At 40.0% G+C, this 16,625-nt stretch overlaps 1 protein-coding gene across 1 annotated transcript in view; it reads left to right on the top strand.

Annotated features, from left to right (window-relative positions):
• SPATA17 (spermatogenesis associated 17) overlaps positions 1–16,625 on the top strand; it is an 84,022-nt gene that overhangs the window by 24,722 nt on the left and 42,675 nt on the right. The window contains exon 6 of the mRNA XM_054576591.1: positions 4,989–5,112. Within this exon, the coding sequence (XP_054432566.1) occupies positions 4,989–5,112 (124 nt within the window). The remainder of the gene's footprint in view (positions 1–4,988; positions 5,113–16,625) is intronic.

Raw genomic sequence — 16,625 nt, forward strand, 5'->3', positions numbered from 1 at the left:
AATATGTCGGTGTCATCCTATGGTGCATTTTCACTGTATGACAGCATCAGGATTAGTTTGGGGAAGCCCTTTGTCTGTGTTGAGTGGATTCCATGCAAAAGCAGCAGCAATTATTCTTGCTTTAAAATGAAGCTAACAGATTTTAAATGAGAGACAGTGTGCAATTGTTGAGCACACACACAATAAATAAGACTTTGTGATTCTTTTCCTATGAAATGGGAACTTGAGCTACTCAACTCTGAACTCTACCCCAAACAGAACTCCAGTAGCTTGATGCTCCCCCTCCACAGCTGAAGCGCTGGGAGGACAGCGGGGAAGCCCGCTCTGTCTCCCTGGCCACCTGTAAAGCCTCTTCATCTCACGAAGAACAGGAGTCTCATTAGTAATACCTGCCCCTTCCCAACCTCAGCGGGATGCGGTGAGGATGAATTAATGTCTGTGAAGCCCGCGGAGCTCCTGAAAATAATGTCCAATGTAAATACATGTCGTTATTATGCCTATTACTGTACTTAGCTCAACGCAGCTCTCAATTATTTGACATCGTATATATTATATAAAATTTTACTTCCGTTTGGAGAAACTATCCAGAATAGTAAAAAGAAAATAATTGTACAGTGAAATATGTGCATATTTTCAAAAAGAATACTGTACAAAAGATTTCCTTTCAAGGAAGTTTATTCAAAAGAGCCAGAAGAAGAAAAAAAATTGATTTTCATGAATGATCTTTGAATGGAGTCTTATTGCTTTTTAAAAATCATGCAAAGTAGGCAAATGAGATAATGGAGCAATTGGACGATCCCTTTTTATGATCAGAGTGGAGTCATGGTATTGTAATTTTATAACATCCACCATTATCATCTTTTTTACTTTTTTCCCTTCTCAAAATATCTAGTCTATAGAGGCAGACTTGCCAGCATTACCCTGAGAGAGCCCATTCACACTTCTCCGGAAGCCTTTCTCCTACTCTCGTGCATTCCCCCACTTTGCGGTTGATGGCTCCTGCCTCCCAAAGACCGGGGAGATGCCTGGGACCCTTTGGGCCCCGTTCCCTTGCACTCCGTCCCAGCTCCATGCTCAGCCCCAGCTCCAGTGCCACCACATCCCTGAGGCCTCTTCCGGTCCCTGTCATCAGAAGCGAGTTCTCTGAGCTTAGGCATGCCTGTGCTTCTCTTCGTAGACTTTTTCTGTCTGTGGTCTAGTTATTAGCTATTTTATTTGCAAGGTATGTGAAGGCAGGGACTGGACTTTCCACATCTTTATTTCTTTTAATATTTTAAACATAACTTGTGTCTATCTGACTGGATCAATAAATAACTATCAATTTCCTCATGATACTTACCCTTCAGATAGCTTAGACACTTTGAAGAGAAGTTGATCTATACTGCAGCACACAAATTTTCAGGAGTAACTAAAAAGGAGAATGTATCTGCACGGCTCTCTTCCATCTCCTGTGTTCCACCGGTCAAAGTTCACCCTGGGCCCCATGACTCTTAGGAAGCCAGAGCCCACGCTCTGCATTGTGGAATTGCACCCACAAAATGCACCCTGATCGGGAGAGAGGAAAGAGGAGATCATGGAGGGAATCTGAGAAAGTGTAAAAGATTCATAATCCAGTTGAGTAGATCAAGCAAAGAGCCTGGTACCTGGCATAGAATAAACATTCAAAAATAGCTAACATGTTATTACCAATGCGCCAACCCTACTCTGAATACTTTACATAGATTAATTTACTTGACTCTCATAATAGCTTGATGAGGAAGATACTGGTACTAAGGTATTTGCATCTACAGGTAAGGATATTAAGACTCAGACTCAACAACAGAGATTTTATAACCAGGTGTCATTTCAGAGTCTGTGCTGTACCCGTCCAATGACACTGCTTCCAAGTGGCTATTATTTTATTATTTCTATCATTATTGCTATATGTAAGTATCTTATTATAGATATTATTAGCAAAACATATTCAAATATGTAAGGCTTTACAAAAGTTTTAGTAATTTTTACCTTCATTTTTAAATAAAGTGCTGTCGCAAAGTGCTTTATATAAAGTATGGTAAGAAGTCCTGGGAACCCAAGTGCCTCTAACTCTATGGTAGGAAGTAGAATCATAAGAGAAAATGTGAGTGGTTCATTCAATAGAAGTATCTTCTGCATAGTATTGCTTGTATCAGGAAAACGACAGCTTGGTGTGGAGCTGGCGAATCTGCAAATCTAAGGATTCTAATTCCCTTTCTGCCACTAACTAATTTGTTATTGAGTGGCCATTTCATCACTTTACAAATCTGTATTTCCAGATTTGTAAAATATTGTAATTAGTAACACCTATCCCATACACTTCGCATGATAGTTTTTTGAGAATAGAAAAAAGGCTATACATCTGAAATGAAAAAAAAATATATGAAATTTGGAAAAATTTGAAGTATTTTAAAAGTAAAAGGATTTAAAACTGCCTGCATAAGAAAATAGATAGTTTTCATAATTTTGTAGGAATTCCTAGTTAGAATGGTTTTCATCATTTAATCTTAAATGGGATCGTACTTTTTATTACGTCCTTTACACTGAGCCATATCTTCATCCCTGTGGATGTAACAAAAACCTGTATATCAGGGACGAATAATTTATTCCACTCTTCCCACTGGGGTCATTGAACAAAGACTGTTTGACAGAGACATAACTGTGGTGCTCAGTATATCTGTACACTCTCAAGTTTGGCGATAAATCGATTAGGAATGCAAGATCGATTCTTTTCAAGAATTGTATGAATTTATTAAATTAATTACTTTATGTTTTGCAATTGCCCAAGTTAGATTTTCTACTGCATTGTCACATGTCTTGAATTTATTTTTAAAGAAATCCTTCTGGGTTTGCTGTGTGCTTTCTTTATGTACCAGAATCTGACAGTCTTTTACATCTTTCCCGGTTTTAGCTTCCCTTGCAAGTACACACTGTTTGTATTTTACGTTTCCATACCCTGAAGATGGACTGTTTTTTCCCCTTCCAATAATTTACAGTTTTGATTTTGTGTCAAGTCCTGTGTACTTCTTTGTATCTTACTTGTTCATGTATGTGTTCATTAGAGCGGGCCTCTTTTCTTTCTTAGGTAAAGATCTCATATTCATTAAATCGTTCATAAAGCACAAGCATCTTTGTAGACACATTTAAAAAAAATTCTGATTGCTCAGAAAATCACTATGCTTACCTTGGAGGGACATAATTTGTATAGCTGCATGTCTGAGTAATTATTGTGGTAATTTATTGGTTATTTTAAATTACCTTAAAGACTTATATGAGGAAATATAGAAGGAATACTTATTTTTTCCATAATATAAAAAGTAAAGATGACAATTTAAAATCTGTTCCATTTTTTATGTAACATATGATTGCTATTTTTCCTGGTAAAAATTCTCATTTATTCATAAGGGACTGCCTTGAAATTTGTACCGTAAGGACAAAGAAAGGTCAGCAGTCCCTCTAAGTCCTGGTTCTTTGTCAAAAATGGACACAGTTAATGAGGTTTGTTTGGTACAGAACAAATTCCCAGACACAGATAGAGATCCTTTCAATGGAAACAAATTTGTTTGGCTTTACCAGGTTACTTAGCGATTAATAATAGCCTCTCGACGCAGGCCAGACAGGTCGTGGTACCTGCCTGCCTACACAATCTAAGTGAGCAGCCAGTCTGGCTGTGTGGGCACCGAAGCCCCCAAAATACTATGCATCGAGTAAAACAGGTTATTTTCGGACTCCTTTTTTCATATTAATAAGCAATTTTCAAGAGAAGGGTAGCAAAATGAGGGCCATGCCACTCCAAGTAATTCATTTATTTTGCAATTTAATCTTATGTTGAAAAGAATTGCTCGGCTGCAGGAGCATAGCATGGTGATTTTTAACCGTCAGTATGTTTCATAAGTAACCTTGGATGAAGTATCGGATTAGTAGCCTTTAACAGAAAATTGAAACAAAAATAGTTCCAGATGTCAAAGTAGAAATGAAAATCTTTTTTTTTTTTTTAATTTTTGGCATTTTCCTCTCTACTTTCCCACGATATATTTCAGGTAAAGACTCAGATGATTTGCTTAATATTTTACTTATAGAACTAGGCAGTACATTACATATCTTTTTTTAAAAAAGAATAAAGTCCAATTACCAAACATTATCTTAATATGAGTAGTTAAATTTGTTCTATTAAAATAAAGGAACTGATACTCACAGAAGCTGTTTATTTTTCCATATTTGATAACATATTCTATTTAGCGGCATTTTTCACATTGTATAGTTCAAAATCTTATTTTTTGTTTTAATTTCCTAGATGATTAAAACATAAATGATTAAAAAGTTTCATTATTTTAATGGAATGTATTATACTTAGAAAGCCATGAAATTATTCACTTATTCATAATTTAGCTTTTATTCTGATTATCTCTATAATTGGACAAAATGTCAACCTTTCAAGTGCAGGATAATATTTGTAGTCATGTTGGTATTATCTGAACTGTTAACAGAAATAAACTTACAATGAATTAAGCATATGTATAAAAGCCCATCACACTTTTAAAATTAGCGCATTGGTTAATATGCAAAATAAGTAATTAGAGATTTATAAATAGAAAAACAAAATTTACAGGAAATCAGTAGATCAAATGTTTTTTTAGGATATTGAAGTATGTTCAAAATAGTTAACCTCCAACCAAAGACGTTAATATAGTAATTCACTTACTTTGCATTTGACATAGCTCCTCAATTATTGGATTAATTATAAGATATATTTGATTTAAAAAGTTTAACCACAGAAAAAAATCACTTTAAAGGCTTGTTAAAGATTGCAAGGATCCCCCTAGAATGTGCAGCTAAGATAGATCACACTGCCGATTTTGATGAATGTGGACGCTGGTTGCCCCTCAAAACCATACTCGATTATCACTAGTGAAAGAATTAAAACATAAGCAGGTTGTTAGCATCCCGAGTAATCGCAGGCTGCTTTGGTGCAGGGAGGCCCTGGACGAGTTTGCCGAGATCAAAGAAAGAGAGGAGAAGAAGGCCGACCTGGAAAGGGAGGAGAAGAAAAGAGATTACCAAGCCCGAAAGATGCATTACCTCCTCAGCACGAAGCAGGTGGGTCTACCTGTGCCTGACAGCTCCCGTAGGCCGCTGGGGCCTCTGGTCTGACAGAGATAAACTAGCAGCCTGAACGGGACACGACTTGTTGAAAGATACCACAAAGACGCGACTTCGAGTGCAAGCGCGTGCTGCTGCGCAGGCGCACGCAGGCCCCTGAGTCTGACGGAGGCCGCCGGGAGTCCGGGCCCCGCGCAGGCGGGAGGGCGCGAGTCAGCAGCGGCGCGCTCCCGGGGTGGTACCCCACGCGGAGGGCACAACCAGCCGGCTCTCCAAGTCCCCCTGGGGTGGCCCCTTGTGCTAGGAACTGATCGAGAACAAGTTACGCAGCTGAGAGAGCTTTCGGGCTTCTTTGCACCCTTTCCAAATTCTGGTGCCCACTTTCAGGTGCAGCTTTTAACAATAGTCCTTGGGCAATTCCATCTTCGCGTAGGAAAAGAAGTGTGGAATTTGGAGTACTTAGAAATTCATTTTCTTATAGTTGGTAAAATTTCAAGGCTTTGGATCCTATTATGTTTGCTAAGAAAAAAACAGACTGTATGTAGACTATTCTGCCCACAGATATGGTTCTAAAACGCGTGAATTTGACCTTTAGGAAGGAAATAGTCATTTGTTTTTACTTTTTCTTTTAGACTTCCAGTCTGGTCTCATAATTCTAGCTAGAGTCGCATATGTAAATGTTTTCGGACATGGGCACGTCAAGTCGCAGTAAAGGGGGGTGAGGTCTGAAACTCAGCGTCACCCATAGAGGCCTCCGGCTTCAAAAGCACATTAAGCGCTGGGCTCCCAACCCCCGCATCTCCAGCCTCTATCGGGCTGGCTCAGCACCACGTTCCCATACTCGTGAGTGTCTCCGTGTTTACCCGGATAGATGTCCGTAGCTCGGTTATCTTCATTTAACAGGCAAAAAAACTGAAACTCAGAGATAATTTTAAAATAATTTAGAAGTCAAAAGTCAAAGTATTGCAACTTTTTATTATAAAATCCATAACAATGTAAAAAGTTTAGCTGTAGGATTGGTGAGCTACATTTTTTTAATTATAGAACTACAAATCAAGAATTCTTTTTACCAAAGGTTTTTCAACTTCAGCTACTTGTAATTTCAATTTTGATGGAATTAAATGGGTTATAAATATATTCTTTCTTTAAATCTGATAGTAATTCTTAGGTAGAGTTGTTTATTTTGATAACCCTTAACTCTCTTTATATTGGGTTGGCCAAAAGTCTGTTTAGTTTTTTCTGTAAAATAAAAGACACATTTTTTCATTTTCACCAATAACTTTATTGTTTTGGATATTTTGAGTATGTCGCTATCTCCCGATATTGGTTTCTCGTGGGTAGAGGCCAGGGGTGCTGCTAACCATCTTCCAATGCATAAGGCAGCCCCACAGCAAAGGATTATTTGGCCAAAATTTTAATAGTACCAAGAAACTTTACAAACTTCAGTACTTTTGACATGTTTGGTCAGTCACAGCAACTTCACCATATACTGCACAAAACTTTTCATTCATTTCAGTTGTGTTTTTATCTTTCTTGAAATAATACAGCATAATATGCCAAAATGTTAGGTATTTTCTTCGATCTTCAATATTAAAATAGCTGCACAAAAATTCACCCATGTTGATAAGTTTTTTTTTAATGCAGGCTGATACAACAGCTGTCACAATACAGTCTAGCAAAACTGTTTTGAATGAAGTTAAAGACAACTAAGCACTACTAGAGCCGTTGTACAGGAAAACCTAAACAAACTTTTTGGCCAACCCAAAGCTTGGAATCTTTCTTAATCTGAGTTCTAATTGTTTTCTTTATATTTACGATGGGTAGTTTAACTGAAACATTTACTCATTTTGTTTTAACCAGGGTGACCTAGACAGTGAGTATGTAGTGGAATAACTGAAAAAGTTCATAAAGAATTAGTTGAATGTGGGACATGGGGGTGGGTAGGGCGGGGGGGGGAGGAATGGGGGCAAAACGGGGACAACCGTAACTGAACACCAATAAAAAAAAGAATTGGTTGTTTTGCCAATGCAAATAACGAAATAGGCAATATCCACGGCATGATTACCATGTGCCAGAGACGGTGACAGACACTTTGTATGCATTCTTTTTCAACTATTTTGATTTCATTTTAGTTTTAAAACGAAGGGCTTGATTTCACAAATTATTTCACAGGAGACTCAACTCATGGGTCTTAATGAATTTTCATATAGCACAACCATTGTGTTTTAGGTGTGTGAGTGTTAACAAACGCAAGCAGTCAAGGCTCTATACCTTTTTCCTCCTTGTTTGTACCGTGCTGATAATACCAATGTAGGCAGACTTCAGCTGAGTGATCGCTTGCCTCTAGACCTGCTTAGCATCCAATAATGGTTCTCCCTTTCTCTCTGTCTCCCCCACCCCTCCCTTACTTCCTCTCTCTCTAAAATCAATAAGTACAATTTTTTTTTAAAAAAGAAGTAGGATAAGAACTCCTTTGTTAAGCCTGCTTAAAACAATAATTCTAATAGCATTTTAGCAAGGAGAGGAACACCTTTTTTGGATGGTTTCAATAATTTAGAAATGATTTTAATCTAGTTTGTAGAAAACTAACTTTATATTAAACTTTCGTAGTTCTAATATAATTTAACTTAGATGAGTAGAAATGATGCATTAATTTAGACAAATTGTGCTTCAGAAAAAGTGAACATTTTTGTAAGCCAAAATTGTATTTGTAAATTCAGACATAGAATATAAACAAAATCATGTATTATTTAATATATTAATAATTTTAGGACAGTTGTATTGATATAATCATATTGATAGCATAGTTTTCTAGTCAGTTTTAAGCTCATTTTTAGTACAAATCCAATGTATATCTTAAAGGTTCTAAAATATATTACTTATTTTTACTGATATTAATTATCTCATCTTTATGCAAGCAAAATGTTAGTACAAATATAAATTATACAACTAAATAACTAATATAACAATGAACGAATTAATAGACCCCTCAGGGTTTTATTAATTAAAAAGTTCAAGTCATATTAAAACCCTTTTTGTATATGTTTACTTCAATCAGAAAGCTGAACGTGGAAACTTATTTGCATAAATAATCAATCACGATTTACTAGTAGTAATAAGGTTAATTTGTTGCTACAGACATAATAGGATTAGTCAATTATATTTCCCAGAAAATACTCTTTGCTATGCACCCCATCACCTGTAAAACAGCGTTGGGTTTAGCGCCCTTATTAAGTGAGCACATCAAACAGTCTTTGTCCCTGTAAAAGTTTTATGAAAAGAAGGCTAATTTTAGTTGATTTGAATAAGTAAAATGCAAACATTGCCTTCATTTGTAAATTTAATTTATCTTTCTGCAAAGATTGATTATTTAATAAAGTTATTTATTTTGATTCAGTAACCAGTCAAACTGAATCTAACATATATCAGACATACTTCCTTTGAAGAAAATCTCATTTGCAGATTTGTTTTATTCCAAATAAACGGGCTTTCATTCCGCTGTCCTTGTTCTCGGGTGATAAATTATGTTGTCTGCTCCACCTACTGGTAGACAGAAGCAAAGGCCTGCTGCTGGACCCACCAAAAGAGGCGGCCTCCAGAACGTCGCCAGGATTTCAAGAGATCCTCCTGAATTTGTCAGCAAAGTGACAGGTGCAAACGCGGAACTCATGACCGAAGTCAGAAGGAGCTACTACTTAGAAATATAGGCTACTGCATAGGATTACACACATTAAGAGTTTCCCGATTTGTGAAAATAATATTATTTTTAACTGTCATCTGTTCATAAAAGAGATAAATCAACACAAAACATATTAACTCCATATGTTATAACTATGGATATTTTATTTAGTTATGACATTTAATAGTTTATGCATATTCAAGGTAAAACTAAAATGGAAGTTTTTAAGTTTAATTACAATTTGTATACATATTTTATGGAAATAATTTTCACGTTATCCCTTATATAATAATATATGTTCAATACCTTCCTTTTAGTGAGCAAGAGAAATTTTTATATGGGCTCTGAGAGAACAATTTCCATTATTTATGATTCTTTAAATGGTTGATATTTAGTAAACTTTATTTCAAATTACTTTATTTTTGAGAGAAACAAGTAGTTTCAACTACCCTTTTTACAAATTCATATAACATCTACATACCAAATGAAAATATGATAAATATAAAAGATACACTTGATATGCCCAAAGTTAATTGGTAGCCTGTTGATATGGACAACATGTTCATAAGACAATTCTTGTAAGGTGAGAAAAGGTGAAAGTTAAGAAATACGGTAATTCCTCCAAAGGATTCATTGCTTTCAACTCTGTCTTCCAAGTATTGTAAGTGGAGTGATCCCATGTCCTACGTATATTAAGGATGCAGAATGTGATAGCTCACTTTTAATTTGAGGGGATGGCATCACAGAAGGATGGCAGCCTGTCGGTACGCACCTGCCTCTGGGTGTGCATGTGTGTGTGTGTGATATGTGCGTGTGTGTGTGTGATATGTGTCATTGTATGTGTGGTGTAACTGGAAAGTATCCTCGGAGGGCCTTCTCATAAGACACTGTCCTCTGGCAGCGGTACCCGCGGCAACAGCGGGGGACTCACATGTGGTGGTCAAACGGGACCCTGTCCTCACTCTCTGGAGCACACTTCTAGGCATCTTGATCTTTAGTGCAAAACCATTTCTTTAACATCAAAACAGTAATTTGATCTTGTTTTGACACAGCCTGATTTGGGGCATTGGCATGGTTCTTTGCTTCAGCTTCCTGGCTTTTCCCCCCTCTGTTCTGTCTTATGCCTTTTGGCCCATTTAATAAACCTTCAAAAATTCCCTATTGTCTAGAGAAGAAAAGCCCAACATTTTCAGCATAAGCATTCAAACACTGTCCTGACTCCTCGCTGACTATTCAGTCTTACCTGCCTTTGCTCTTCATTGTGACTATCATGACACGGTCTCACTTTATAGACTAGAGAAATTCATCACGAAGTGCCCTTTGTAGACGTGAGGCAGGTGACTTCTTGATTCAGAAGCTCCCCCTTTGTTCTCCGCAGGAAGGAAGCACCATCTCACAGAGTTTCCACTAAATACTTTGACGTTGCCATTATTGTACCATTTAAGTTGCATTCCTTTTCCCCCCTTCAATTAAAATACTTTTAGATGGAGGCAGCCGTTAGGTTCCTTCTTAGCATAGCTTGGGGCAGATGAATAGCTATAAATAGGCTGGGGGAAGAACAGGGAAGGGACGCACACCCCGAGCGGTGTCACTGCCCAGCTGCCAAGGCCCAGATGGGCGCAGGGCTGGTAATACGGGGGTCGAGGGAGGCCGAGGAGCGTAACGACTCCGTGGGAGGCCTGGGGAGGAAAGTGGGTATTGGTGGCACTGAAAAGGAAATGAGCAGGATGTGCAAGAGAAATGTGTCAAGTGTCTCATGTTGCTCAGGGTCACTGCTACTTAATACCACCTATTAACGCTATCACTCGCCTCTTCCTTCTTTCGTACCTCACACAGCATTCTGACCAACGGATTCTTACTTCTTGCGCGACCGACCCCTCGTTACGGCAGCCTTCTACCGACGGTGAGGCCGCCTGACACTAAAACAGAATTATGGACCCTCAGAGTGGGAGACGGGTTCACGCGTTGTGTACGAAGGATCTTAGATTGGAATTTTGCTGACTTCTCAATAGTTTGTATGAATGTTTCCAGGGAGAAAATGTAACGGCAGGAGCTCGCACAGACGCAGGATGCCTCTCCACAGTGCACCGGGGGAGCCAGGGTTCTTTGGAGGGGACTTTTCCAGCCCTTTCTGTCAACAAGTTAAAGACAGCAGGTCTGGAAGATGAGGTGACTTGTCTGAGGTTGCATAACTGGTCTAAATAAACCCTGCGATGCTGGGGCGCTGTAAATACTCGCGGTGCAAATGGGAGGTCGTGGGCTACGTCTGTGTTCCACATCGGATTCACCTAAATAAACTCTACTTGGAAGGGATTTTATCCTGGGTTCATGACAACCCAATTATCTTTTTTCAAAACCTAAAAATACCAGCATTCCAGTTATGCCCTGCTCCTTGAGTTAGCCTCAACCCACTGAACTCTCTTCTTAACCTTTTCTCTGAAATGGATTCGTAATTATAAGAAACATTGATTCTGCGTGAGTTCATGTACAAAAATAGAGAAAAACTAAGGCCTGAACATAAAAGAGTGAAGCAAGCGAGACCATAACTTAGATTTCCATGATGCCCTCCTGAGACTCAAAGCACTTATATTATATTAATCCCCACAGTATGGGAGGAAGGGAAGGGAGGGAGGGAGGGCGGGAGGGAAGGAGGGAAAGAAAGGAAAGGAAGGGAGGGAAGGAGGGAGGAAGGGAGAGAGGAAGGAAGGAAAGGAAAGAAAAGAAAAGAAAAGAAAAGAAAAGAAAAGAAAAGAAAAGAAAAGAAAAGAAAAGAAAAGAAAAGAAAAGAAAGAAGCAGCCATCTTCCCAGGGACTGAAATGCTATTGTTTGGTACTCACTCTTCCTCTGGACACTTGGCCATTTGTTCTTTCCAGATGTTTCTGTAGTGAATAAAGATCCTCACCTATGATCTTTGGGTCTATAGTGTAAGAGGCAGGTCTTCAAGTATGATCTTGGTCCCACGTGAACAGTCCAGATTGCAAAATCATCACGTAATTTGTTGCTATTGGCAGTCTCTATTCCGAAAAGGCCAAGGACTGAACCAGCATGGAGAATGAATTAGCTATTACCTTTCCCATTTTATTTCTTCCCTTTTTAACATTGTAGCTTTTATTATCCTGTAATATATGAAACGGATGGAATTATTATCCATTGTCCGTCCTCTTGGAAGAGACAGAGTGAGGCGGTTTAGACACCGTTTTGTCATGGCCCCAGGTGAGCCCCTTTCCGATGCCCATCAACCAACCAGCATGCGTCTGAGAAGCAGGGGCAAAAGTGCTGACAGAAGCAAAAACTGAATCCAAATTAACTGAGAGCCCACTTAGGTAGAAAAGTCCCGCAGCTCCTTTTCTTACAGATATATTTTATTTTCAATATGTTACATTCTAAAAGTTATTTTTAAGAATGTTCTTTGAATAAAACAGACTATAAACCTGCTCTATACGTGTGACTGGGGGCAGGTTCATATTCTGTGGGGCCTGAAGCACATGCAATCCTGAGATCTATTTTCTTTTTTAGAAGAAAGTATAAAAAGTTAGAAAATCAAGAAGGTGAATATTTTTATAATGAGCAAAAGGTTATTTCAAACATATTACAAATTTTAACATTTCACAATACGACAACTCAAAATCTAAAAATATAACAGTAATTTATAAGCTGCATAACAGCTCTATAATATGTATTCTCCACATCTGGTGTCATACTCTTTGATTATGTCAGTATTTGCCACTACTTTTGTTATATTTTCTAGAGGGAGAAAGGAAGTTTGCTCACTCTATTCTCTAGGACTATTGACCTAAATTTTTCATCACTATAAAAAAATTTAATGATGCATTTCTGTTTGTATATGCTGCATCAGTGAGTCTATTTTTGAAAAGAGAGATCTATTTTTTACAGGAAGTGATGAGAATCCAATTCACCAATTGTAATTTACACGTGTGAATTTTGGAATAAGTTTCCATAGCCTCGCTGCTGGCTATATGCTTTTCACACCCCTCTTCTCTCTCCCTACCGACCTGCGCTCAAGGCCAGACCCCCGGAGGCTCATAAAACAATGCCGCCTCTGGCCTGGCACCCGGCCCTTGATGCTCGGTGGGTCTGCGCAGAAGGTGCAGGAAGATTCCTGGGAGGTATTCTTACATTGGAATTGCTAACAAATTTTAACTCTGCTTGGCAGTAACAAAGTTTAACTCTGCTTACTTTCTCTTTATGGGACAGTTTGAAGAGAGCTGAGAAGGGTCTTATCTCATGAATATGTTCCTGGATGATGGCTGAAATCATATCCTTAAATTTCTATTTGAAATTAGATAGCACATACGACATTACTAGCCTTTAATGCCGTGTGTGAATTAGCTCATCAGTTCTTTCGACCATCCAGCGATGAGTGGCAGACGTCTAAGCTGCAGGACGCTCTCCCGGGAAGGCACGCAAGCCTCACGGGCTCTTCTGGAGAGGCCGATAGGCAACGTGTTGGTCTTGCTCAGAAAAGAGGCATGAAGGGCGGAATAGGCTGACGCTGGTCATCTAGGAAGTGTTTTTATCTTTGAGCAATCAGCCGAAATTCTGATACAACAGGAACTCCATTCCACACTGAGATACATAGTGTCCTGTCATTATTTTATTTGAGATGAAGAGATATTATCTGTAAGAATCCAAACGTCTCTGACATCTCACTTTTGAGCCAACTAGTAAAGCGTCTTTTAATTAACGCATATTCACGTCAGTGGAAGGACTGGGCTTGTCCCAAATGGTAAAATGGGAAGTGTTTATGGGCGTATTCTGCACCATCTGAGATGTCGAAAGCAGAAGCGCGACATGCTATTTGCCAAAGCACTATTGTAGAAAGCCAGCGCGAAAACCTGGCTGAGAAGGGAAAGGGTCCACTACATATACCCCCCTTTTCCCTACATGGGTTCAAGAAGGTGAAGAAATGATAGAAGAGATAGACAGATGGAGCTCAAAAGCATTAGTTTTATTAGTAGTGAAATCTGGAATGGCAATTTACATCTGAAGCAATAATGAGCTTGCTTCCACTTAATTCTGCAATGAACTCTATCTCTCGGTCCATAGGCAAAGCAGGATGGCCAAGTCTGTCCTTGCGAATCGTAAAGCGAATGGGAGCTAAGGGCATTTATTTCCCATAGGAAGAAATCACTAAGAAAGCAGGGGCCCAGAAAAGGTGGGAGAGGGTGTAAAGAGCTTCAGGTGGGAGGTTTAACCAGGCAGAAAGCAACCTTAACCTCTAAGTCAGGAATGAAATGAGTGTAGGATCACGTGTGGATATTCATCTGTAGGGAAGGCTGGAGGTTGCAGTAATGTATGTTTGAGGACCTCATAATTCTGGCTAATCTTGTACAATAATCCTGAGAAGGAGGGTGCTCAGGGGCCCTGTGGCCCGGCTGGCGCGACGTCCGCAGTGTGCGGTGCCTCCAGTCTGCCTCGTTGCGTGACTGATTCCAGCAGTAATCAGTAGCTGGGGCTTGGAGGCGCGCAGAGCGAGAATAGGAACAACACCTAACGTTTATTGACTGCTTACTGGGAACCAGGTATTATTCTAACTGCTTCCTGTGAGTTCCCTCCCTTAATGCTCATATACCACCCTGTAAGTGGACTGTTATTATCCCCAACTTGGGAACGAGGCACAAAAAGATTAAGCAGGGAGCCCAAGGTCAGCGTTCATATGGTCTAGTTCCAAGACCACATTCACAAGGACTACGCGATACTACCTTTTAAAAAGTTTGCATTTATGGAGTACTGACTCTGTGTTAGGCACTCACTATTCAAAGTGCTTTAGCTGTATGAAGTCTCCCTCAGCCTGTTGAGGTAGTTCCTTCTTTTCGGAGGAGAAAACCACGAGACAGTGAGGTTAATTTACGTGGGTTAAGGGTGTAGTGGTGCTAAGAGGTGGGGTTGGCGATTCAGATTCAATTCATTAACCACTAAGCTGTGCTGCGTAGTTGAATGGGTTCTGGTTTGGGGCATGGCCAGGTAGATATGGCGGGATGGCGGATGCTGGGGAACGGGAGTAATTAAGATAATCAAACAGGTGACTCCGATAAGTAAGGAGGAACGTGATGGCCAAAAGGAGGTGATAGATTAGAAAAAACTTGAGGGATTGATCACCTTGAGATCTTCAGGCAATGAATTTCATGGTTAGCAAGGATAAGGCTGTGAGGAAAGGAGTGGACTAGAAAATTGCGGTCAGAGTGTAAGATACTGGCATTTAAGGTTAGGGAATTACTAACACAGAGCAGTTCTGGACAACTGGGGTGCAGGGGGTGTGGCTAACATTGCGTAAAAGTGGAGGCCAGTGAAGAGGGAGCTGTGACACAGCACTATTGGGATGGATCGCCCCTCTCTCTGTCCACAAACTCACCTAAAATTGCCCCAGAGCACGCGGTAGGAAGGACCACTGAGCTGAGTGCCTGAGGCTGGCGTGAACGTGGCGGAGGAGGAGCGAAGCTGTGTGTGACAACCATAGTACCCTGGGGAGCTGAGATAACACGGGTCCACCCCCGGTCACCGTGATACAGGGCGTGCTGAGACGCTACGCTCAGTAGGGCCGCAGGGGAAGTGGTGTCCTAGAGGAGAAGGAAGCTTCGATGAGGACAAGGATGATGATAATGCTAGGTAAAGGATGTCTTCACCAAGAAGTTTGGGGGCACAGGGAAGTTGTTGAGCGTAGGTGGGAGATGGGCAGAGGGGATAGGATTATAAACCAGGGAAAAGTCATCGGGGAGTTGAGGATGAGTTAACCAAAGAATGTAAAGGAGAGCTGTGATTAATTGGTTACAAAATTATTTGGCCGTAAGCAATTTGATCAAAAAGCAAGCGGAGGGTGGCTCTATCAGGCGAGCTCCTAGTGTTGGGCAGTTTAAGTAGCTGTGCCTATGCCTCGTTTCAGGTAGCGCAGTGAAAGTGAATTGTAGACTGAAAAGTACAAGGGAAATACCATTTCTTCAAATTCTTAAAAATGAAAAAAGAAATTAAAACACATAAAAACTCGTGAAACAACCCTGTAGACCACACAAAAAGCCAGACACTCAGCTTTGGGTCATGTTAGACCAAATCAGTTTTTCGATCAAAATATTTTATTGACCATCTTTTTTTTAAAAAAAATTGCTTTCCCTCTAACTATTCTATGGCCAAATTATGTTACCACTAGAGGGGCTTACAGTTTGAATGGAGACAAAAGATGACAGGATTGTGAAGCATACGTGGAATTTCCTGGACTCCCCACCATCAGGGAGATCAGAGCAAAATGGGAAAATCAGAAAATAACCTAAAACAAGAAGATTTAAAAAATATTTTGAAGGATAACACAGAAAAGCGTGAAAATCCTAATCCCTCAGCTCAGTGACCACACAGTGGCAGGTGTAATCCACACCTAAAGGGTGCTCATTAATGGTTGCCACGCACGGAGCCGCAGCTCTGCAGAACAGGCCCGTGGGAAGCGCAGAGTCCACCCCTGGGGCGCTCCTGTTGTCACGTCTGGACTCGGGATGACGGCCCACTGGGTGAAGGCGGCACAGCGCTGCCCCGCGCGCAGGCAGTCCTGCACGGTGATAAAACTTTAAATGGTTTCCTCCTGTTTGGGGGGAGAGGGGAAAGTCCCTCTTCAGAGACTCTCAGGAAACCAGCGCCTTGCAGAGTCCCACGCAACGCTGGGCGTCAAGCTCGACAAATGCTCCCTCCGGCTGGTACGTTTTCTTTCACAAAAGAAAATTGTCATTCAGTTGCCTGTTTCTGTAATGCTAAGTATTTTTCTTTTTGCCATTAATTGTCCTGGAAGTCATCTTTTAAACCCAACTATGACATCATTTGCAAATCAAA

The sequence above is a fragment of the Pteronotus mesoamericanus genome, unplaced genomic scaffold (assembly GCF_021234165.1).
Source record: "Pteronotus mesoamericanus isolate MK-2021 breed Mesoamerican mustached bat unplaced genomic scaffold, CSHL_Meso_final contig_347, whole genome shotgun sequence".
Lineage (NCBI taxonomy): Eukaryota > Metazoa > Chordata > Mammalia > Chiroptera > Mormoopidae > Pteronotus > Pteronotus mesoamericanus.